This window comes from Eschrichtius robustus, chromosome 18 (genome assembly GCF_028021215.1).
Source record: "Eschrichtius robustus isolate mEscRob2 chromosome 18, mEscRob2.pri, whole genome shotgun sequence".
Taxonomy (NCBI): Eukaryota; Metazoa; Chordata; class Mammalia; order Artiodactyla; family Eschrichtiidae; genus Eschrichtius; species Eschrichtius robustus.
Window position 1 is genome coordinate 67,680,400 of NC_090841.1, and position 25,886 is coordinate 67,706,285.

At 35.1% G+C, this 25,886-nt stretch overlaps 1 protein-coding gene across 2 annotated transcripts in view; it reads right to left on the minus strand.

Annotated features, from left to right (window-relative positions):
* Positions 1-25,886, minus strand: part of UGGT2 (UDP-glucose glycoprotein glucosyltransferase 2) — a 169,068-nt gene that overhangs the window by 40,310 nt on the left and 102,872 nt on the right. For both annotated transcript variants that reach the window (XM_068526718.1, XM_068526719.1), the window contains exons 23-29: positions 22,425-22,549; positions 20,529-20,624; positions 16,180-16,282; positions 12,694-12,773; positions 10,405-10,588; positions 6,233-6,391; positions 5,801-5,886 (exon numbers count right to left, since the gene is read on the minus strand). In XM_068526718.1, the coding sequence (XP_068382819.1) occupies positions 5,801-5,886; positions 6,233-6,391; positions 10,405-10,588; positions 12,694-12,773; positions 16,180-16,282; positions 20,529-20,624; positions 22,425-22,549 (833 nt within the window). The remainder of the gene's footprint in view (positions 1-5,800; positions 5,887-6,232; positions 6,392-10,404; positions 10,589-12,693; positions 12,774-16,179; positions 16,283-20,528; positions 20,625-22,424; positions 22,550-25,886) is intronic.

A 25,886-nucleotide genomic window follows, 5' to 3' on the forward strand; every position in this document is an offset into this window, starting at 1 on the left:
GGTGAAAGACACATACAAAACCTATGATCAATAGTGAATTTGGTCAAGCTTATATTTAACTAACGGCAGTGTGATGGTAAAGATCTAAACGTTTGGGGGGTGGGGTACTAAAAAGATGCTAAAATGCTTCAACTGAGGCACTTGAAAGGAGGAAAGGAGTGTGTGAGATGAAGGCTGAAGAGCGTCTCTGGAGAAAGCTGTTGCCAGGCTGTGAGTGTGCACCTCTACACGCCCCCTGGGGACGTGTGGGGAGCATTACCTTCTAATCCTAAACTCAGTAAGGTAGATGCTTTAAGGGGAAAGCACTTTGCAGTGCACTTTCCTGAAGCTGCGAGACACAGAGGACTGCATTTGGCTCTTGTCTGGGAAAGTTAAAATGGACCATGGACTGATATTTGAGGACTGACCTATTACCACTCTTACTGCCTTTGAGACTGGCCTGCACTCCTAGAGTTTGCTAGGCAGGTGATGTGTAAGTATTGCTCATAGATCAGAAGTAGCCAAGCAGGAGAGATTTGGTTTTGTTATCACGGGGTAGTCATGCATCCTGCCAAACTAGCAACCTGGAGATATGAGGAGACCTCAGCAAAAATATGCTGTGGGTATAGCACAGGATGCCCAGAGACTGAGGAAGATGATAGAGAAGCCACCTGGAATAGAGATGCACCAACTGGGACCAGGGAATCAAAAGAGAGTGAGGTGCAGCAATTAAGAGACCTTCTAAGAGCTCACAGAAGGGCTCCACAAAGAGTGAGCTATAACCACCGCCAGGGCCAGTGGGCAGAGCTCTGAAACCTCTCTTGCCTTCTATATAAAGCACAGGAGAAGCAGATCAGTTTCAAAGGTGTAAAACTAAAATTATGTATAACTACTAATTAGGTAAACTGTTTTCCTGAAGATTTACACATCAAGTGAAAAAGACTAGCAAAATAATTTAGCATGTTGAAGGCATATATAAAAATATACATGTATATGTAAAGCATCTGCTATTCTCTGTAATTAGGAAAATCTGAGAAGCATCTGTCTGATTTTAGTAGAGCTACAAAAATTTTCTAGGAGAGAATAATTTTATTGAGTATTTTTGAATTCAAGGTAAATAATAGTCAACACAGAGTATGGGTAGATGATCTGCAGTTAAAGATTATAAAAACATGGATAGACATAAAAAGTACATATGTCAGGATTATGCCTCATAAACAAAAAGGCAAATTTAAAAACATCAAATTATTTAGTCATGGTTTTAAAATCTGAACTTAGAAACTCATGTCAATATTACTTTAGCTTAGCTTTTCAGCATATTTCAAGAATACTTTGCTTAAATATAAATGTAATATCAATTAGAACTAAATCATAAATTGGGATAAACAGAATTTCCATTTTTGTCATATTTCATATTGACCTGTTTTTCATTACTGAAACTTTAATTTCGAAAAAATCAAAGAGTAGCATCATTTATGTTTTTTCCACTCTGGCTATCTAGTGACATATTAATCATATTTGGAGTTAAGTAAATTATGACTGAGAGAAATTTATGATATTATCATTTATAAGTAACATAAACAAATTTGAAATTCCTTCCATCACCAAGAGTTGGCTAACTGTGAATGAGAAAAATTAGTTTTGCACTAATTTGTTAGTGGTACTTAAATATAAAATCAGGGGCTATTTTCTCCCTAAACCATCCATTTATAGGCTGTGTATAATAACAAATAATGGTAAAGAAGATAAAATAGAACCTAATATAGTAACTGTTTTACATAATATATACTATGCATATTATATATAATACATATTGCATATATATCATACAATATACATAGACAATATACAGTAATATATGTAATTGTAAAGAAGAAAGAAAGAGTTAAGTGAGGAGGAAATGGACATTTACTCAGGACATGAGACACTAATCTCATGTACTCCTTACCAAGACCCCACAAGATAGGTAGGATTATCCCCTCTTGTTATGAGGAAATAAAGACTTCAGAAACTTTCACAAACTCATACAGAGAGTTGGTGGCAGAGAAGGAATTTGAATCACAGTTTACCTAATTGTTTGCAAAAAACAACAGTGAAACAATAGCGGCAGATTTAGAAACACAGAGTTCTTGGCAATACAGTTTGCAAAGACCAAAGAAGACGAAGCAAATTTATCCTTTGAAACCATGACTTTTATAAGAAGAGTCAATATAAAAGTCACAGTGTATTTTGCTTATTTTCTGTACCACCACAGCACTCTTTTGTAGCACTTAAAACGTTTTACTGTCATTCATTTCCTTAACTGTCTTTTCTACTGGGATGAATTGTGGAAGGGTAGGAACTGTGTTTTATTCACCTGTTTATCTCCAACACTTTGCCTGCTTACCTGACCCTTCCCCACCCCACCTGCCCTCCATCTCCAAGCAACAAGTGATCTGACTTCTGTCACCATAGTTTGTCTTAATTACCTACCGTTTTACAACTTATAAAAGGAATCATACAGTATAGACTCTCTTTTTTTCTTTTGCCTCACTTCTTTTACTCAGCATTAATTATTTTGAGATTCATCTATGTCACTGCATGTATCAATAGTTGATTCCTTTATATTGCTGGGTAGTATTCCATTGGATGGATATACCACATTTTGATAATTCCTTCACTTGTTAGCATTTGGGTTCTTTCCAGTGTCTCACAATTACAAATAAAGCTGCTATAAACATTAATGTACAAGTCTTTGTATGAACATATATGTCCTTTTATGTTGGGTAAATACCTATGAGTGAAATGCCTGGATCATATGGTAAGTGTGTATTTAAATTTTTATGGACCTGCTCAACTGTACCAAAGTGGCTGTACTATTCTACATTCCTAATGATAGTGTATGACAGTTCCTGTTGCTCCATATTTTCATCAGCACTTGTTAGTGTCAGTCTTTTTAATGTTACACATTCTAATAGATGTGTGGCAGTATCTCACTTTGGTTTTAATGTGCATTTTCCTTATAACTAACAATGTTGAACATCTTTTTTATGTGCTTATTTGACATCCATGTATCTTCTTTGGTGAAGAGTCTGCTCAAGTTTTTTGCACATTTTTTATCAAGTTTTCTTATTGTTGAATTTTGATAGTTCTTTATATATGTTATATATAATTCTTTGTTGAATAATGCTTCGCAAATATTTTCTCCACCTGTGTCTTGTCTTTTTGTTTTCTTTTACAGTCATTATATATTCCTTTAGTGTGAATTTCACACGTTTGTGACAGAAATGATATTTAATGAAGTGCTTTCTTAGATCCTGCTCAATACATCATAATATATGATATGTGTACTATACTAACTTTCTAAAATTTGGAAAATGCTATATTCTAAAACACATATGGCCCTAAGAGTTTTAGATGAGAGATCTGTACCTCCACCCTCTTCCTGGAATGTTCTGGCTGTCGTATGACTAGCAGTAAGTTCCTGTAATTCTTCAAAACTCTCTTGAGGTATTATCTCATTTCTAATGTCAATACTGACTTCCCCCTACCCTTCACCCTATCACAGAATTAAGCATTCCCCACGCTCCCTGACTTCAGACTATACTACAAAGTTACAGTAATCAAAACAGTATGGTACTAGCACAAAAACAGACACATAGATCAACGGAACAGAACAGAGACTCCAGAAATAAACCCACACACTCATGGTCACTTAATCTATAACAAGGGTGGCAAAAGTATACAACGAAGAAAAGACAGTCTCTTCAATAAGTGGTGCTGGGAAAACTGCACAGCTACTTGTAAAGGAAGGAAATTAGAACATTCTCTAATACCGTATATAAAAATAACCTCAAAATGGATTAAAGACCTAAATGTAAGGCCAGATATTATAAAACTCCTAGAAGAAAACAGGCAGAACACTCTATGACATAAATTGCAGCAGTAATTTCTGGATCTGTCTGCTAAAGCAAAGGAAACAAATGCAAAAATAAACAAATGGGACCTAATTAAACTTAAAAGCTTTTGAACAGCAAAGGAAACCATCAACAAAACCAAGACAACCTACTGAATGGGAGAAAACATTTGCAAATGATATGACCAATAAGGGGTTAATATCCCACATATATAAACAGCTCATACAACTCAGCATCAAATAAACAAACAACCCGAATAAAAAATGGGCAGAGGAACTGAATAGACATTTCCTAAAGAGGAAATGCAGATGGCCAACAGGCACATGAAAAGATGCTCAACATCGCTTGTCACCAGGGAAATGCAAATCAAAACCACAACAAGATATCACCTCACACCTGTCAGAATGGCTATCATCAAAAAGAACACAAATAACAAATGTTGGCAAGGATGTGGAGAAAAAGGAACCCTCCTACACTGCTGGGGGGAAAGTAAATTGGTGCAGCCAACTGTGGAAAACAGTATGGAGGTTTCTCAAAAAACTAAAAATAGAATTACCATATGATCCAGCAATTCCAGTCCTGGCACTCCAGTGTTCATAGCAGCATTATTTATAATTGCCAAGACATGGAAGCAACCTGAGCGTCCATCAACAGATGAATGGATAAAGAAGCTGTGTTGTGTGTGTGTGTGTGTATGTGTGTGTGTGTGTATATATACACACACACATACTATTCAGCCTTTAAAAACAAATAAAATTTTGCCATTTGCAGCCACATGGATGGACTTGGAGAGCATTATGCTAAGTGAAGTAAGTCAGAGAAAGACAAATATTGTATGATATCACTTATATGTGGCATCTAAAAAATACAATAAACTAGTGAATAATATTAAAAAAAAGCAGACTGACAAATATAGAGAACAAACTAGTGGTTACCAGTGGGGAGAGGGAAAGGGGGGCATGATAGGGATAGGGAAGAAAAGGGTTATTATGGGATTACATGAAATAGTGTGTGTGAAACTTCTGAAAATTGTAAAGCACTATAGAATTTAAAGAATCTTTCATTCAGTAAAAAAATAAAAAGATTTAAAAAGAAGAATTCAGCATTCCCAGCTTTGTATGCTTAAATTATTAAGCATGTTTGTTGAATGACACTATGTTCTAGGCACTATAAGGAAAAGGGGAAAAAGCATTGAAAAAAAGGTAAAATAACCCCTGCCCATATATTATCTTTGTTAAGCACACTGCTTGCTATAATCATAGGTGCCCAATAAATACTTAATGAAATAAATGAACACTACAGATATTAAGGGGTACAAAAAAGAGTTTACCAGGTGCTGGCAAACGATGGCTGGTGAGCAATATCAAGTTGGTGGCTTATTTTCGTATGGCCCCTGTGCTAAAAATGATTTTTACATTCTAAAATGGTTGTTGAAAAAGATAATATTGACAAAAATCATATGTGCCCTCAAGCATTAAATATTTACTATTGGCTCCTAATAGAAAAAGTTTGATGATCCCTGCTTTATACTAGACTCATTAATGAGTAGGAAATTTACTACGAAAGAAACCAATTCTTATTTATAAAAATGAAAAACTGAACATAACTCACAGATAATGGCTTTGCTATATAAGATGCTATACATACTATATAGTCATTAAATGATAAATATGTTCATTATGTTAACACATGGAAAAGTCTATAGAAAATTAGGAGATGGAGTAAAGAACAAGATATATACTTTAGCCATACCTTTTATATTTTGAAATAAAACAATGATAGGAACAAATGTCACAGTTTTCTAAGTAGTTTTTGTTTTATACTAATGGTATTTGTGAGTATTTTAGTTGTTTTGATGATCTTGGTCATATCACACTAAAAACTTATTTATATATAAAAATTTGAAAGTGGTTTATATAACTCACCCAACTATTTGATAGATGTCTTCAGATTTTCCTTGGCGTAATTTCAGTATCCAAGCACCTGGGTTTGCTTTCAGTTGAAAATATCCCTTTTAAGATGAGAAAAACATGATCATAGTTATATGAATGAAAATGACGTCCAATTGTTCAAGAAAGATGATTATTCATGAAACTCTAAGTGTTTACTAACTGTGGAATGAATGATTTCTATAAATGAATTCCAAGGAAGAAGACTCTGCAATAACCTTAAAAGCACATTCTGAAAGTATGACTCCCTTCATTTTCATTTTATTTAATTCCCTTATTCAAGGATTTTCTTCTGGGAGCTGTTCAGTAACAGTAGGATACAAATTATTTCATATTATTAGGAAAACTTGGAGGATTTCACCAAAACATCTAATTAAGTATCATCCATTGAGTATGTATAATACTTACAAGATTGGCCATCACTATTGTATCAACCACAACAGGTTTATTTTTTGTGCCCAGTGTAAACTGCAGACCCCAAGGAGGTTCTTCTGTGATTATGTCAAAGCAATGTCCTTCGAGCAGTAGATATTCTAGTTCATATTCTGCTGTGACAGTTTTCTCAATCTACGGAGGAAATATGTCATTGTTTTTGGTGTTAGTAATTCTCATAATGTAAATTTCGTAATAAATATATGTGATTATTTTAATATTAGCCAATGTATTTTGGGGGGCAACCTCAAGTCTTTCTTTTAGACAAGTGAATCTAATAGCTGAATCAATTTCTTGAACACTAAAGCTCATGATGCATTTTCTTCCTTTCCCATGACATCAGCTCTACTCCAACATCATCATACATGCACCAAAATCACAAGCAGGAGAGATTTGAGAATGGATGGGTGGCTCGGTGAGTTGTAGCACTCAAAGAATCTGCTTCGTTGGCTGTGCCCTAGATCTCCTGCTTCAGACCTGGCAAGAAGGCCAACTTGTCATCATTATCACCTTTCTTGCAATTAAAAAAAATTAATGGTGAATTGTTTTGCACTCAAAAAAAGTATGCTCATTAAAGAAAATTTAGCAAATATAAGAAAGTGGAAAAGGGAAAAAATAGAAACTACCTACAGACTGAACATTCATATACACATCAATGCACTGATTTCTACTTTTTCTCCATAATTTTTTTTCTAAGAAAGTATAACCTTTTTCATTAAATATAGTTTTCTAAGAACATGCCTTTTTTTTAAAACATCCTTTTAAATGGCTGGACATTCCAAATGTTTCCAGATTTTACTCTATTGCAAATGTTATAATAAATATTTTAGGGAGAAAGTTTTTCTCTACATCACACGAAAAACATAACCAAACATAAAAATAAATCAAATGGTAAGTGATTTTTATAGAGTCTGGCAAATTTTGTTGAGCAGATAAGACAATGATGCTATCTATCTAATTTTATTTCACACTATGAGGTTTTTGATACTACTTTTAATGGCGTTTAGCATACAGAGTATTTGAAAATATTCTGTACTGTATAGTTGTTTTTCTTTGACTATAATTACTACAGAAATAATTATAGCACTTGTGTACAGTATTTCTTTCTTGAGCCCTGTTCTTATAATTTTACTGTTTTTAAGAACATGAAATAAGTAACTTCTTTGAAAATAGCATTTGTTTCAACGACTTTAGTTGAGTTCTGAATTAGTTGTTGAATTATTACTACTCTAGTGATGAACTTCATATACTTCATTAACCTGTATCCACAATCCTTACAGCATTTTGGATAGAAAGATTTCCATGGGATAGTCTCAGAATATGAGAAATCCTAGAGATCATCTAGCTTAACTCCTTCACTTTACAGACAAGGAAACTACCCCAGAGTGATTATGAAGTAAAGCTTAACTATTTTAAATTATGAATTAGATATCAGGGCAGAGTTCAAACACATTCAATCAGTTTGTGACCAAATAATATCTTCATTTATAATACATTAATGTGAAAATTTCTCTTCCTTATATATTTGTATAACAGACATCAATTGTGTTGACTTATTCAAACCACAGCACTAAAAATAGCAAATTCATTTTTCAAGGAGTACTTTCTAGGGAATATTTAAAATTTTGTGAATATTTAAAGTTTTATAATAATTTCATAAAGGTGATTTGAGTTAAATTAGTTCCTATTATCAAGGTTTATTTTTAGCAAGAATAGGAAAGCTAGTGATCTTTTTTGATGTTTACATCTCCTTTATATTTTTATTTATCTGTTCTAAATATTAACTATTGACATGAGACATGAATTTAATATCTTTCCAATATAACTTTGGTGCATATTAGTATTTCTAAATAGAAGTATTTATTGTATTGTTCTGTGACTGAATAGTTAAGAATTTAGCTTCCTCCTTTAATAAAAGTATAAGTTTGATTATAAAGATTAACATTTGGGTTTATTAACATTATCTATGGCATTCAAATAGGAATTCTTTGACAATTACATTGGTAATGAATGCCTTGTCAATAAAACTGATGTCTAAATTATTTATATTTCAAAAGGGGCTAATGCATTTTTCTGTGAATTCCTTTTAACATAGCCACATACCATTTTCCTTCAGCAATCTTTTATTTACTCACTGCCTCTTTAATGGATAAACAATCACTACTGTTTCAGGTATTTTGACATCTGTCAGATAAAGGCTATGATGAAATATAACCGGAGAGCCTTTGGATGCAGTTCTAGTTACAAGCTCTGAGAACCACCTCTGAACTCCAGGTAAAAGTAACTGTCACACTTTAAGCTTTCCTAGAACCACTTCTGTCACCTTTGATAATGACATTAATGCCGGCTGTGCAATAAACCATGTGAACAAAGACCTGGGAAGGAAGAATCTTTCTAGATCAAGCTTTTTTCAGGTGGTTATATAATGTTCGGGAATTAGATGTAGCAAGGAGTACTGACTATACAAGCTAGTGTGTAGTGACACATCTCTCATTATTAGTCTCACTTTTTTCCTTTACCTACAACTCCTTCTTTCTACTTGAGCACATGTCTTTGTTATTTCATATTTTTCTAGGATAGTTGCAGGTAAGACTGTAAGTATGTACAGCACAGAGTGGAAGAGAAGAGCCTTTGAGGTAGTTAACTTTTACAGCTGTTAGAATTTGTAATTTCCTTTTGTTTACTCACATAATCTACGATGATAGGGGAAATTATTTCTGTTTATTTTAGTCTTCTAAAATACTGTTCATTTAAATAGGTTCTAAAAAGGCATTGCTATATTTGCCACTCACAACAAAATGTTTAATCTCTATTAACTGTTTAATAGAAACTAAAATTTTTTTACCAGCAGACTCAATTTAAAATCTTTAAGCTGCATTAATTCTCCCACCGTAAACTTTTTACCCTTTTGGTTAGAATCTTTATTTACTGATATATATTGCTGAACTCTCTTAATGAAGAACCAATAGGCCAACAGAGATCCAACTAATCATGGAGGAAACAGGATTTTTTTTTACTTCATGCCAAATTCACTTCTGAACTTTCCTCATGGATTTCATTATTTTGCTCTCTTTCTATTTTTTCCCTCTATTTGAAGGACCGATTTCAGATGACTGCTATGACTGAGTTTTAGGTTCCTCTCCGGGTGGGTAAAGTTGGTCATATAGGTGAGTGTGTTCCAGGGATGTGACTCAGGATCCCACAGAATCTACACATATGAGTGAATCAGAAGAAAGCTGCCTAGAAGGAAAATCTTTAGACAAAAGGCAACACATGAAAAGCATGAGAAACAAATAATGAACAATCTTCACCAAATTATTAGAGGTAAAATGTTTATGCCTGGGTCAAGGTTAATGGCTACCTTCTGAAGGAGCTGTCAAATGCAGAACTGGAAATAGGTCAGAGGTTGTGCAGGACCAGGCAAGGGGGAGGACAATGAGAAGGAAGTACTGCCCCCAGCCCCCCCAGTTTCTAGATACCTGTCTTCTAGGTAAACTCTCCTAAAATGCTTCTTTTTTTTTTGTGCTTTCTGAATGCCTTTCCAATTTTGAATAGAATGTTTGGAAAGACTCCGAATATTATAAAATAGTCTCCTCTAGGTGGTTTTGTTTTTTTTGTGTGTGTGCTGTGGATTGAATGACTACAGGTGGAGAAGAGAAGTCTGGTCATTTACTGGACAAGGGTCACACTGGAGGTGGTGGGAAAGAATGCACTCAGCCCGAAGTATATGAGCAAACTCTTTCCTGCTTTCTACCCTAATCTCATTAGAACTGCTTCCTCTGGCTATGAGCTGTGGGGCAAAAAAGAATTTCAGGTGAAACTGTTCCTCTCTGAGTTAAAAACAAAACCTGAAGGGCAAAGGTACTTAATGGTTTTGTCCTAAAGTGCCATTCATCTGTCTCCATAGTTTCTACATTGTTCATCTTAGGGTAGCATTTCTGAACCAACAAAAACAGTGAGGGCACTTAAGAACCCATAAAACCAGAGAAGCTGAATTCGGAAGTTAGGGAAACTCAAAAATCAAAGGAAAGACTGGATCAGGACCTAGAATCATAAAGGAGAAAATTCTGGTGAGCAGTGAGTATGCACTTGGTACAGTAATAATAGCTCATAAGAATTTATCCTATTCCTCTTTCTTTATAACTTACATCCTTTAAATGAATATTATCAAGGTCACAGTTGCTGTGTACTGTTTCAACCAACCAGCTTTCAGGAGTAATCATGTTGAGGGTTAGAAGGGGTGATTCAGGGATATCCAAGAATTTTGCCACTGGTCCAGTAACATCATTAGGTGGTAACATCAGTTCCGGTTCCAGAACAAAACGGTAAAAGCTGTTGGTAGAACATAAATAAAATACACAGTGTGACCAAAACTGAGATTTCTTCTAAAATATTTTAAAACTGAAAATGGCTTAAAAACATGACCAGAAAGTCTTAAGTTAAAAACACGCTAAAGACTTAAAACACACTAAAGTCTTAAAGACTAAAAACACGCTATACTGAAGTTAATGCTTATGTAAATGGTAGGCAATCATTATTTTGTTTACACTGTTATCTATTATAAGACTGTGTGTATTATATACCCTTGTTAATTATTTCTTAATGAACACGATTAGAATCCCTGTAAGATATACTGACTTATGCAGGTTCCAGCAGTTTATGATCTGTATTCACTCACTGATCCTTCTTCAAAGTTTGAGCATGGTCTATTTTTAGTGATTTTTATTAGCTCTTAGCACCATTAAGAACATGAAGAGAAATGATAACCAGAAAGCAAGTAAAATTTAAGCTAAAATTCTGGCACTAATTTAAAAAGTGCAATTAAAAACAAACAGGAGTGAGTTTAAAGCAGCTGCTTATTACTAGAGCTTTTAGAAGTACCAGCAATCTTAATGTATTTAGCCTCACCCCTTAGTATCTTACATAATAAGAAATAGTTATAATACTAAGAACATTGACTTTCACTATTCTGGGACTACAATCAAGGTGTCCGCTGTGCTGTGGTTATCTCAAGGCTCCATGGGGGAAGGAGCCACTCCTAGGCTCCTGCAGTTCCTCAAGGTCCACCGGCATGAGCGCAGTAGTTCCTCACTAGTGGTTGGCTGGAGACCTCCTTCAGTCCTTGCCACAAGGGCATCTCCAGCAAGCGTAGAGAAGCACACAAGAGCAAGAGAGAGAGAATGCCAGCAAGACAAAAGTCACAGCCTCTTACAACCTAATTGCAGAGGAGACATTCCATCACTTTTGCCATATTCTGTTCACTGAAAGCAAATCACCAGGTGCAGCCCGCACTCAAGGAGAATCTACACTGAGTGTGACCCCAGGGGCGGGCATCACTGGCAGCCGGGAAGCTGCCTATGGCAGGCAGGCCGGCAGAGTCAAAAAAGAAGAGTGGGTAAGAGGAGACCCTGGAGAGAACACAGTCCAAACCAAGTACCTGGTACTGTCAAATGCAGCAGAAACATCATTAAGTAAGAAGTATCTCATGGATGTTGCAAACAGCAATTTCTTTGTGATTCAGTTAAAGCCCAACTTCAGTGGGAGGTACCGGTGAATGAGAGATGAAGAGGGGGCTTGGCCACACTTCTGCAAAGCTGAGATGACAACGACTGGAGAAGAGGAGGAAAAGCCAGGGCTCCAGAGGAGAGGAAGTTAAGGGAGCAGTTTATTTCTTTTTAAAAATTGAATAACTCTTAAGACTGAAAGAAGAGGGCTAGTAGAGAGGTTGGAGATACAGAACCAGGAACTATGTGATAAAGCAAGGATCCAGAACAAATGGGAAAGCAAAGTGATTCAGTTATGCATATACTGTATATATATTCTTTTTTATATTCTTTTGCATTATGGTTTATCACAGGATATTAAATATAGTTCCCTGTGCTACACAGTAGGACCTTGTTGTTTATCCATTCCATATATAATAATTTGTATCTGCTAACCCCAAACTCCCAATCCATCCTTCCCCCAACTCCTGCTCCTTGAAAACCACAAGTCTGTTCTCTATATCTGTGAGTCTGTTTATGTTTTGTAGATAGGTTCACTTGTATCATATGTTAGATTCCACATATAAATGATATCATATGGTACTCATCTTTCTCTTTCTGACTTACTTCACTTAGGATGATAATCTCTAAGTCCATCCATGTTGCTGAACCCACTGTACATTTCTAAATAGGTATTCCTAGATCACATTTTTAAAAACACCGACGGATGAACATAAAACCATGTAAATTCTGTAATTCGATTGGGTCAATTGTACTGGTTAGGTTACTTTAGTTTTACATCAATTAAGGTTAATAAGTTATCTCTGATCTTCTGATCTATTTCAGTTAAACATTTTGTGAAGAAAAAAACAACAGATGCAGTAATTATGTTCCTTTTTTTCCTTTTAGCATTTGCAAATTTTTCAAAATGAAATTATGTTCACGTAGACCCACCTCTTCAAAGGGGCTTCTGAAAGCTTACCCCTACAGTTCATGAACAATTTTATCTTCATGTTGATAATCTTGCCAAGTACCTATTAGAAAAAATTTCCATAGTTGAAATTAATAGCTAACACTTACTGAGCATTTACTATCTACCAGCTACTACATTAATACTTGACATCCGTTATCTCATCTGATTCACACAACATCCTTTTGAGGTAGCTACTTTTACACAGCTGAGGCACAGACAGATGTAGTAATTTGCCCAAGATCACACAGTAAGTCATGGCAGAAGTAAGATTTGAATCCACACAGTTGATTTCATTGCCCAAAGGTTATGCTGCCTACCTTTTGCCTAGTGTGACTTTCTTTATTGGTATCCAAATTTCCTTACTACTGAAGAACAAGTAAAATAATTATTAGAACCTTGACTTCAAAGACAAAGCGGTGACCTCACAACAACGATGGCAGGGGTGCCCTGATCCTTTTGGAATTTCATCTACATTGTAAAAGACGTAGGAAGGTCTTGGCTACATACAGATAAAATACTCTCTTTTCTTTTTATTTCCCTAGAGCAGCGGTCTCCAACCTTTTTGGCAACAGGGACTGGTTTCGTGGAAGACAATTTTTCCACAGACCGGGGTGGGGGTAGTTTTGGAATGATCCAAGTGCATCGCATTCACTGTCACTTTATTTCTATTATTATTACATTGTAATATATAATGAAATAATTATACAACTCACCATAATGCAGAATCAGTGGGAGCCCTGAGCTTCTTTTCACTTGCCACTCACTGATAGGGTTCTGATATGAGTCTGCAAGCAACTGATTTATGATGGTCTCTGTGCAGTCAAACCTCTGCTAATGATCATCTGTATTTGCAGCCGCTCCCCAGCGCTAGCGTCACCGCCTCAGCTCCACGTCAAATCATCAGGCATTAGATTCTCATAAGGCGTGCACAACCTAGACCCCTCTCGTGCGCAGTTCACAGTAGGGTTCGTGCCCCTGAGATTCTAATGCCACTGCTGATCTGACAGGAGGCGGAGCTCAGGCGGTAATGCGAGCGATGGGGAGCAGCTGTAAATACACAGGAAGCTTCGCTTGCTCACCCGCTGCTCACCTCCTGCTGTGCGGCCTGGTTCCTAACAGGCCACGGACCACCACTGGTCCGTGGCCCGGGGTTGGGGACCCCTGCCCTAGAGCATTGAAGTAGGAGAATTATTCATTTTGATAGTCCCCACCTCCATACAGGCAACAAGTCAGTGAAGATTTGAAAGATATTAGACAACAAAGGACATAGGTAAAAGGAGAAGAATAAAACAGATATATGGAAGGGAAAGGATACAGGTTTGAGGAGAAATTAGAATGTACAGACCAAGGGTTTAAGAGCTTTGAGTTTTAATTCCCATTCTATCACTCCTATTAGCTACAATGGAGGCTGCTGAGCCACTGTTTCTTTCAAGTGTTAAATGAGAAACTAACCATTTTTTCCAGGAAATTAATTTATGCTTTATAGCACAAATTTACAGCATAAATTTTCTCTATAGTAAGAAATAATAAGCTATGCGAAGTTCTGAGTTGCTCAGAAACAAAGTATGCTACTATTACCAATGATGTAAACTGGAATGCAATTCCATATTTTATATTTCTGTATAACCCATACTTCTTATTCCTAAATTCTGTGTTTACATAAAAGCTTCAGAGGTAAGCAATTTTTTTTTGAATAATGAATCCCCATAGGAATAGGGAATCATACTACCTCCATTCCTCATAGGTATGATTACTGATTTCTGTTTTCTAAAGAATAATATGAATAGTGTGTCTAAAGAAGTTAAAGTTTGAAGGTATACAAAGGCAGAAAGAAAGAATGAGGCAAGTAAATCAACTGTGGAATTAAGTTTGCCCTGATTATACACTGAATAGGTAGAATGGCAACGGGTTTCCAAAATTATTTGTACACATTAATAAATGCATTTATAACAGATACCTATTACCCATTTTTCCTAATCGATTTGAAAAGGCAAACTAATTTCTGAGAGAAACATTTTGAAATTTTGATAGAATATACACCAGTATGACCCAGCTTGATCATTTACATTTTCACCAGACTTAATATCTAATTACTTTTGCCTGTTTCCAAAAGTAAACTGTCAAAGAACAAATAGTTTCCTCTTCTGACAATATTTTTTGATGTGTCTTTAAAAAAAGAGTATTGAGTAATTTCAAACAGAAGTATCCCCAAACTTTAAACATCATCAGAAAAAAATATATAGCCTTCCAACATAACTAGCTTCTTCAAGTTTAACTACTGAAAGCTGCATCACAATTTGAATTTTTAAAATTTCCAGTACAAGGATAAGCCACATAATGTCCTTTCAGAGTCTGCTATCTGTCTCCTAAGATTCATTCTCCTCTACTTTCCTAGGGGAAGAATCTTGTGACTAGGTGCAGCCGGCTGGCTAGCTACATTCTGGTCAGAGGGATGCAACTGGATGGAATATGTTTGGGGTTGGGCCCTTGTTCTCCCCTTCCCGCTGCAGAAATACAGAGATGATGTTGTGATCTTAGACTGCTGCAAACAAGCTGCTTCATGAGGATGGCTGAACAGTACAGAAGGTGTCTTGAGTCCCTCACGTGTGGAGCTGCCTTGGCAACTCCAGGTGGCTTACACTTGGATGGGGAGATGACAGAAATCAACTTCAGACTTGAAGGCACTGTTACTTTGCTTTTGTTACAGTGGCCAAACCTCTTGAACACAGCCTTCATGTTCTTTCTTCCACTAGCTTCACCTGTTTGGCTAATGTTACTTATTATACTTTAAGCTTATTATACTAATTGCGCTTAGACATCAGCTTCTCCAGAAGCCATTCTCCACACCTGGGGTAAGAAAGATGACGATGGGAAGATGCTTGTATTAGTTAGCTCAGGCTGCCGTAACAAAACACTGGGTGGCTTGAACAACAGAAATTTATTTCATGTCACGGTGCTGGCATATTCAGTTTTTGGAGAGGGCTCTTTTCCTGGCTTGTAGATGGCTGCCAGGTGGTGGTGTACGCACATGAACTCTTTTTTATGTCTGTGAGGAGAGAAAGATCTCTCTTCTCCTCTTCTTATAAGGCTATTGATCCTATTGCATTACAGCCCAACCCATAGGATTTCATTTAACCTTAACTACTTTCCCAAGGCCCTATTTCCAAATACAGTCACATAGGGGATAGGGCTTTAACATAGGAATTTTGGGGGCGATGGGGACAACAATTACGTCCACATTAACACGTAACCTGGTACTGCCATAACACCATAGGCATACCTCTATCATTTCATTTCCTACACTGAAATATGACAATCTATTTAGAATGTTGTATGAAATAAAGAATCAAGAGCAAGCATTTGATTCTACTTGAAAACAGACCTGAAAAGATTACAAATTTCAAAATAAAAGTAGTATATATCATATAATAAATATATATAATATTTAATAAAATATGATATCTTACAATCAATAACTGTGCCATCTTCTGTGCTTCTCTTGTCAATGGATCAACAATAGCAATGACATCAAAGGACATATCACTCTCCTGAGAATTTATCTTTATAATGCTAGAAAAATAAAAAATAAGATGAATAATGGTCAGTTAAGTTTATTCAATTGCCTAATTAATCTTAGCTACGTACATTCTTTCTTTCTCACTGGATTAAAAAATCCTGGTTATTTCACAGAAGAAAATGCAAATTTAAAAGTCTAATGTTTGCATTCAATAAATTAGAAAACTGCAAAGAATTAGAGAAAATGAAAGTAAGAAATTATGGATGAATGATTTTTAAAAAACTCTTCAAAGAACAATACTATTATAGTGAACAAACTCTTGATAATTTTAAGCCCCCCAAATTCTCATGGATCATACAATGTAAAAAAATAAAACAAAGATGCTTTTGTGTTAAATATATTTTCTCAGATTTGAGAATGACAGAATTAACTATTCAGTACTTCTATTAAATTTACTAGTTTTAAAAACCCAACATATTATAACAGGAAAGCTCAGGGGGGAAAACACCCAAATTTTTCATATTATTTTGACCTAAGTCATCCTCTCCACACCTCCTCCCCTCTGACCTTTCCATTTTATCTTTCACTGATCTAAGTTAGAAGATGGACTAATCTTTAAAGGAAAATGTTGGGAAAATCATTAAAAGCACAGAAAAGGCCAGTAGGAGATAATCCATTCTATATTTAATTTAATGAAAAGTTTAAAGGATATATTTAATTAAAAGTACAGAATAGTCCAATTGATTACTGTTTTAACACTACAATAACATAGGAAATCAGTTTTTTTGGAGATGTATAAATTAAATATCTTACATATTACAAAGGTAAAAAGATTACCAAATCAAACTGTACCCCTGTTAAGACTACAGGGATCTTAGTCTTCTTTGGTACAAGAAGACTATAAATATCTAGACTTCAGCAGTGAAATAATTTCTCAGCAATCAAATAAAAGCTAATATAAAATTCACTTCAAATATGGGTCTTCTGACATAGAGAGATGAAAGACATTTTATTTTATATGCAGTTGATATGATTTAATAATGTTTAAACAGGAGCGTCAGAATCAGACAACAAATCCTGGTAGATAATTGCTGCTAGAAACAAGGGCTACAAATCAGATGTTTTAAATTAAAGAGACTATCTACAACGGTTAATTCCTTTAGTTTTCTTGGTGAAAATTTTACAAATTACTGTCATACTTGTAGCACTAGTCAAAACTGGTTGTTTTCTATATGCTTCATGAGACATTACTATGGCTAAAGTAGGCATCTGTTTACAGCTACTTTAAGTTTCTTCCCCCAGACTACTGCCAATTCTGTGAGGTTCTATGAATCAGAATCCCATAGTTCCCATCACCTATGTAGTATGTGTGTTGGTTAGGCTGAACGACATTTTCCAGAATTCCCTTTCCTTCACGTTTCTGGTGGGTGGGGCAGAAGAGAGATTCTCAGGATATCTGGAGGGCAGGAGGGGGGCGGCAGCCATGCTCTAGCTCGTACACTTTGTTACTGATCTGCTTACTCAACGTCGCTGGCATGAGGCCCCCACTGGGTCTACCTTCCCCAAGATCCTCCGTCTACTCTCTGACTCCTAGGTCATGTGTGTGTGTTCAGCACTGTGATAGGGCTCCCACCTTCTGCAGGACACCTGCTATGTACCAAGGTCAGAGGCAACAAGAACTGACACAGGTTTCGGTCCATACTTGTGGGGTTCCAGCTGGCTCTTGACAACTCTCTCTTGCTCTCTCCCCTCTTGACAACTACCTCTCTTCCTAATTGCCTGCCCTGTGAACTTAAAGTTCCAGTATCAGAAGTCAACAGCCTTACAGAGACTACTTAACCAGCTCCCACAATTGTGTAACGTCAAATCCTATAACAATTCATTCACACATACATACATACATAAATTCTTATCTATACACTTCCCAATATACATATGCATACATATATACCACACATGCACGTGTGTGTGCAACAGTGATTCTACTGCTCTGATTGACCCAGACTACACAGCCCAGCATTGCTAATGTGCTTCTCTCTTTTTCTAGGCTTCCAACACAAATGAAATCCAACAAAGTCACTGTTACTTCAATAAATGAAGACCTTCAATCAGATTATCATTAAGTCTTGCTGACCTGGATCCTACATTTAAGGTAAGTATTCACATTTCTCCCCTGATTAATACGAGTTGATTTTATGGCTTAACTTTCAGGTTCAATCTTATTTCTCTTATTTCCAAGTTGTGAGAAGCACCTCGTTATTTGTGTAACAAATACACATAGCTACAATGCATTAAATAAATATCTACTATACTTAAGACAGTAGGCCTGAATCTCATAAAACCCCTGAAGGGTAGGGATCATCATCTATATTTTATAGACTAAGAAACTGAGGCTAAGAGAGGTCACATAGCTAGGTAAGTGGTACACTGGGATCAAAAAGCTGTTCTTTTTTTTTTTTGACAAGAAAGCTCATGCTATGCCATACAACCAAAGTTGATATGGATAAATAGATCATACCAACATGTGTAAACACACAGAATGAAAAGTTAAATACCTAAATTATACACATGAACTCAGAAAAATGGAAGATTACTGACTTTGCATTTTAAAAAAGGCAGGCATTAGATGAGTATGTATTATTGTATAAACATAGATGCACACCAATACACATATACTACACATCCACTTATAAATATTTGTAACAATGCCCCAGAAATAAATAGAAAAAAACTGGAGAATTGTAAACCACTGTCACAAAGTCACATCATATCCTTCTTCTATATAAAAGAAGGCTTAAAAGCAGCAGGACACGTTGATTGATGTGAGAGCTAAAGAAAGAAAGCAGAGACTACAACAACAATAACCTACGAAAGGTCAAATGTTTCAGACATTTAATGGGGGAGTAAACAGCTCCAAACATATCAAAATTCCTAAATATAACATAACCATGTAACAGTATAGTGATTAATGTTTGCAATGATAGTTGTGAATAATTTGTTAAATTATTTCAGCATATGGTATTAAAGAAATCAAAGACGTTTGCAAAATGAATTCCGCTAAATGTGTTTAAAATACTTAAAATTGAAAGTATTAAATCTCAGTTCAGTTATCTGAAAAAAATAAAAACTTCATTCCCAATAGTGCTAGATAATTTCTTTAGAAAGTAATTTTTCCTAAGAATGATACTACTATACATGTGTGAAGACACCTCAAAAGATAGACCTTCTACAGCCAAAGAACGTGTTATCTGGTAATACAGTAAACAGAAGCAATATAAGATCGCATCTACCATAAAATCAGAAAACTTAGAAGGAAGTGCCAGCCATTTTAAGTTTACAATAAAGTAATTTGTCTCATTTTAGTTTTATAAGAGCAGTGATTAGAAAAAGATAATAAAACATGTCTATAGTTTAGTTACATAATGTCTGATTATTTTTTCCCATTCTAAGTGGTCCTTAATTTTTAAATTAAAAAAAAAAAAGTTCCTGCTGGGGACTCAGATTATTTTATGTATGTAGATAGAGCTTGATGAATTTTATTACAAATATCTTAGAGGAGAAGTATTATACAGTAAAATTATGAACTAGTTTATTATCCTAAAACAGTATTTCTCTGATGGCTCTTTTTGGAAACCTAACTTTTATGAAATAATACATTTTTAACAAAAAAAGTGTTCCATGAATAAGTTACCCAACTGCTGAGTTTACCAAAAATGAACTTTTCTTTTGTTTTCTTTTAACCACACCACATCTCATAATCGTCAATATGTTGATGCACACTGAAAATCTCACTCCTCCACCCCAAAAGATTCAGTATTCTCTAAATTTACTTGACTACAGTTTTTCCCTCAGAAGATATCTGTCAACATCTCAGAGTAATGTTCCATAAAACACAGTTTGGGACATTCTGGTGTACATGTCTACACCTTATTAAGCAGAATTCTTCAGTAACTGAGCCTTTTATACATTGAGAATATAAAGATATTATTATTTATAATGATTATACTGCAAAAATTCCAAATGATCTTGAATGTGGAAGAAAGATAAGAATAAGACAAACCATACTAGATTTAACTTACTTGAAACTTCATATCCTATATATATGTGTGTGTATATATATATATGTCATTTATTTACTAGAATATAATTAAAATTTCTTTTCCCTATCTTGTCAAATACATTTATTCTCTAACAACTTTTAATTCTACTTTAACTTTTGCTATATTGTGAATACATATGGTAACATAATTCAGTATAGGATGCAGTGACAGAAAAAAACACAGCACTAATACATCTTACCTGTGATTCTCCTCAAGAAATGTGATATCATACCGAGATGCATGTTTAGGTAAAGAGGAAACAAGGGCATCGATTTTCATAACAAGGTCACTCAGGCTGGAGAAACAAGATAAATGAGTTTTTTGGGGGGAAAGAAAGGTCCATATTTCATGTCACAATTAATGCCTCAAGAAAGGGGAATTTAATGTAAAATATCTCCAATAGACAAACTGTATATAAATGACCTTTCTTCCAAACTTGTATAATTTGTCAAAGTAAAATGACTGCTGCTTTTAAGGTCATCCTATTTTTTCTTATCATTGATATGATATTTAAACACATAAGTGTTCCTAATAGTGTCTATAAGAATATGGAGAATCATTCAATTCAAGTCCATATTTGCTGAGTGCTGGTTATATATCCAAGCACTGGGACCCATGTAGGAAAGAAAGAAGAGCAGGAAGAACAAAAATTAAATGATAGAATAACTACTTTCAAAGAACTTTTAATAGAGTTAAGAAGCCCAGATTTCTTTGGTTTCAAGTTTGTTTGAAAACTAAAATTGTACAAAATAAATACCTGGATTAAATATAACCAAATTAAAAAATCCATAATAGAGAAAATGTATATGTTCAATGATATGCTGGAACAGAAAATGTTAGCTGAACTTTAAGAAATGTCCCCCGCCACCAAAAAAAAAAAGAAAGAAAGAGAGAAAAGATAGGCATCTCCATTTTATAAACGAAGAAATTTAGAGTCAGAGTGGTTGAGAACCCTGTCAGTACTGTCAGCATCTCTCTACTATACCATGTTTTGCTGGACTACAGGTCCTGTACACTGTATATTATTTTTATTTGTAATACCTACCATATCTTTCACAGAGCATTACATTTAATGTAATGTAATTTAATGCCACTTAATAAACATAAAATAAATGGGTTAATCCAAACCATAATCTACTCCTAAACTTTCTTAAGGTATTTATTTATTGGCCACACACTCTCTAATACGTAAAATTGTAGGCATGTTGGAGGAAGAGCAAACATAAATTAAAACAATCATATGAAAAGATACTCAACTTTACTAGAAGTCAAGGAAGTGCAAATTAAAACAAGATGCAATTTCACATCCATCAGATAGGAAAAATTAACAGGTTGCGTAACACCAAGTACTGGTGATGACTTGGGGAAACGAACTCTTATACGTTTCTGGTGGCAGTGTTAATTGTTGCAACTCCTTTGAAGGACAGAATTTAGCAACATCTGGGGAAGCCGAAGGTACATCTATCCTACAGCCCAATAACAACACTTGTCTACTCTAGAGAAACTCACACATTGTACAAGGACACGTGTAAACCAGGTTCATGATAGCATTTACACAATAGTAAAAAAACTAAAGCCAAGTTAACTGTACTTCAGTAATGGAGTATATAAATGAACTGCAGTATATTCACAAAATGAAATACTAAAAAGAAACTGAAATGAATAAGCTCGCTCTATATACATGAACATGGATAAAGCTCTTATGGAGGCAGACTGCAAAAGGAGCCTATGTATAATAGCATATCTCTAAAAAAGTCAAGACTTTATCACAATAAACACTAATAATAGATATTTACATATGAAGCGAAAGTATAAACACATATATGGGAATCATGCACACAACATTTGAGAAAATGGTTACCTCTTAGGGAGGGAGGAGAATGGGACAGTCAAGACAAATAAAACGAAATATTAACATCTACAGTTTGGTAGTGGTAAGCAAATGGTTATTGTCCGCTGTTTCTTTATATTCTCTACATGTCTCTTATTATATCTTCTGTGTGTATTTGAAACATTTTCTAATCTTAAAAAGAAAAAATCGGATACAAAATACCAAACTCCAAAATGAATTGCTCTTACAATTTTAAATACTTACTTCTTTGAGTTGACTTCTATATTTTCAACAATGTCTTCAATTTCCTCTACTAAATTAGTCAATGTTATCTTTTCCAACAAGTAAAAATCTTCTGCACAGAAATCTTCATCTAAAGGTCCTAAGAACTTAAAAGCAGTTATATTATTGTATATCTTCTATAAGATACCAATTTGGGACAAGTATTTTCTTATCAAATAGATATTTCTTTAAGCAAATATTGATTAGAGATTAAACAGATGGTGGCTATTAATCCCACCATTTACTAAGTCCCCTGGGAAACAAGAGAAAACTATTTCCTCACTTTGATATTATAAATAACATTTGCATCAATACCAAAATCAATGTGGCAAAAAAATCAGCAAATTATTTCCATTTGAAAGTTTTACTTTGAGACATAATGCTTCCAAACACCTAAGCCCTTTCATTCTAAAGTTAAGTTATGAAAGCAACTGTCTATATTCCATAAGTCTTTTAATTTCAGTATTTTCCTATTTAATCTGTAAATTGTAGTCTACACTATGTAGATATGAATATATAAACAAGGCATAAAAGAGCAAAAAACAAGAAACAAATCCCATAATTACTTAATAATACCAACCAATCTTCATCTAACTGATGCTGTATAAACTGTTTGGAGCATAGCAAGGTCTTGTACGTTAGCTTTAAACCAGTAACTACAGAGCGGGGAAGCTGTAAAATTACCAGATACCTGAATTTCTCAGGATGGCTATCCCACCACAACCACCCCAACTCTACTACCGTTATCATTTTCTGGAAAAGCTAATACGTGCATCATCATAATATTATTAACATAAGTCTGATGTAGAAGGTGAGCTCTGACATAGTCGTATGCACTAAACAAGTAGACTTAATGACAAACAACTAGAAAACACGTCAACCAGAATGAAATGGTTGCAGTGGATTTTTTTTTCTTTTTTTTTTTAAATTTTTGGCTGTGTTGGGTCTTCATAGCTGCACGCGGGCTTTCTCCAGCTGCAGTGAGCGGGGGCTGGCTACTCTTCGTTGCGGTCTCTAGCTGCGCAGGCTTCAGTAGTTGTAGCACGCGGTTTCAGTAGTTGTGGCTCGCAGGCTCTAGAGCGCAGGCTCAGTAGCTGTGGCACACGGGCTTAGTTGCTCTGCAGCATGTGGGATCTTCCCGGACCAGGGCTCGAACCCGTGTCCTTGCATTGGCAGGCGGATTCTTAACCACTGGGCCACCAGGGAAGCCCTGCAGTGCATTTTCTTACTTCCCCTTCATATGCTTCTGTAATTAATATTTTCTAAAAATTAATGAAGTATAGTTCTTGAATCTTTTCTCATTTGCTCACATCAAAGGTGATATTAGCTGCAATGCTGGCATCCAGCTAAACAAATACCACGTTTCACTTTAAACATAAAACCTGGGCTCTAAAAAGTACAAAAATGGGCACTGTAATACTAAAAGTACACATATAAACATTTTATTTCCTTAAGATTTGCTATCATTTTTAAGGTAACTTTCAGAGCACTTTAAAAGCTGTATTTTTTTGACTGTGAATAGGAGAGGCCTGGAAAATAGCTGAATTTTATCTATACCACTTCTAGTGACCTGAGTAGTTTTGTTAATAACTTAGAATAAGGAACTAAAATCTCAAATTATTTTCCTAAGGGATGAACAAGATTGGGTATCTTTACTGATTAAATTCACCAGAAAACCGGCTCTATTGCACCTATGTAAGTTCAGTGTCAAACAGCTAGCAGAAACTTTGTTCTTCTATGTCTTAGTTCTTCTACTTAAAGATGAATATGATGTTTGTGGAATAAAGCAACTTAAATAGTATAAAATCACATAATGGCCAAATTAGGAAATGGAACATTAAATTTGAAAATCATGTAATAGTACAATAAAACCTATCTGGAGCTTAAATCTTCTTTACAACGTTTTGGAAATGTGATTTTTCAGTTATACAGAATAACTGCTATAACAGAAATGCATTACCTCATTTGACAGATCATTACAATTTTAGAAAACTCTGTTAGAATGTTCTTCCACATACTGAGCTAAAAATCTCTCCCCACTCGTGAAAGTTGGATCAACTGGGCTTGATTCTATGCTGACTCTCAATGAATACAATGCAAATCAAGTCTATAAATGTACCCATATTTCCCATGATAGCCTTCAAATATTTAAAGAGAAAACAGAAGTTAATATTTACTGAAAATTTACTCTGTGTCTGGGGCTGTTCTATGTGTTCTATGTGTGTAAAAGTATATTTAATCTCTCTGGCAACTTTAAAACAGACTATTACCTTTTCCACTGTGCAAATGAGGAAACCAAGTCTTGCAAAGGTTATACAATTAACGGTGCAACCAGAATTTGAATCCAGATTTGCCTGGCTAAAACAAAAAGGCCTTGTTTGTTTCCCTTCTCTCTGCCACACCATGTCTTTCATCAATTTGTAAATATGTAACATGATAAAAATAAATATAATTATAGCAATAGCATTATTAAGGGTTTTGTTTAATCTTAAAATATTTAGATTTTTAATTCTTTAGCATGGCAGTAAGAAAGTATGAGATCATCATTACACCCCAGTTTTGATCATTTATAAACAATTTTAACTTTGAATATGTTTCAATTCTAACGTAAACATTTGGACAGGTTCAAAATGAAGATTGATTCTAAAATGTCAGAATTATTTTAATCATTAAACTATCTGGTTCAGAATTATAACTACCTGTTACAACTGTTATGATTATTGTGTTTCATAGCATTACTCTGAGACACAGTATAATATTACATTATAGTTCATAAACCATAGTACTTATTTTCAGATATATCATACTTTTGTATTCAAACCACAGTCCTACAAATAAAAGGATAATCAAAATTACAATTTTCCATTAGTCGACACAAAAAGTCAATGTAATCTGACTTAATATCTATCTCTAGCCCCAACTTCTCCCCGAATTTAACTCATACGTTCAGCTGTCAACTCAACCAGTCTACTCAGAGGTCCAGAACTGAACACTGAACTCTTAATATGTCCAGAATTGAATTCTCTATCTGCCCTTTCCACTCCTTCTGAACAAGCCCACTCCTCCTGCAGTCTTCCTTACCTTAAAACAGTGGCGGCTCCATTCTGCCAGTCACGTAGTTCTCTTACATCCCACTGTAAGTCTGTCAGCAATTCCTGGTCATCCTCCAAAATACATCTCACGTCTACTTCTCCCTACTTCCACTAGAGCCATTCTGGTCCAGGCCACCATCACATCTCACTTGGACTACTGTAATAGCTCCTAACTGGTTTCCTAACACCTACAGTCTATCCTTGATGTAACAGCCATGAGTGATCCAAATGAAACATCAGTTCATGTCAATCCCCTGCCCAGAACCATGGGCTTCTCAACTCATTCAGAGTAAAACCCTACCTGACCTGGCCCCCAGGTACTTCTCTCCTGTTCTCTTCATATCTGCTATTC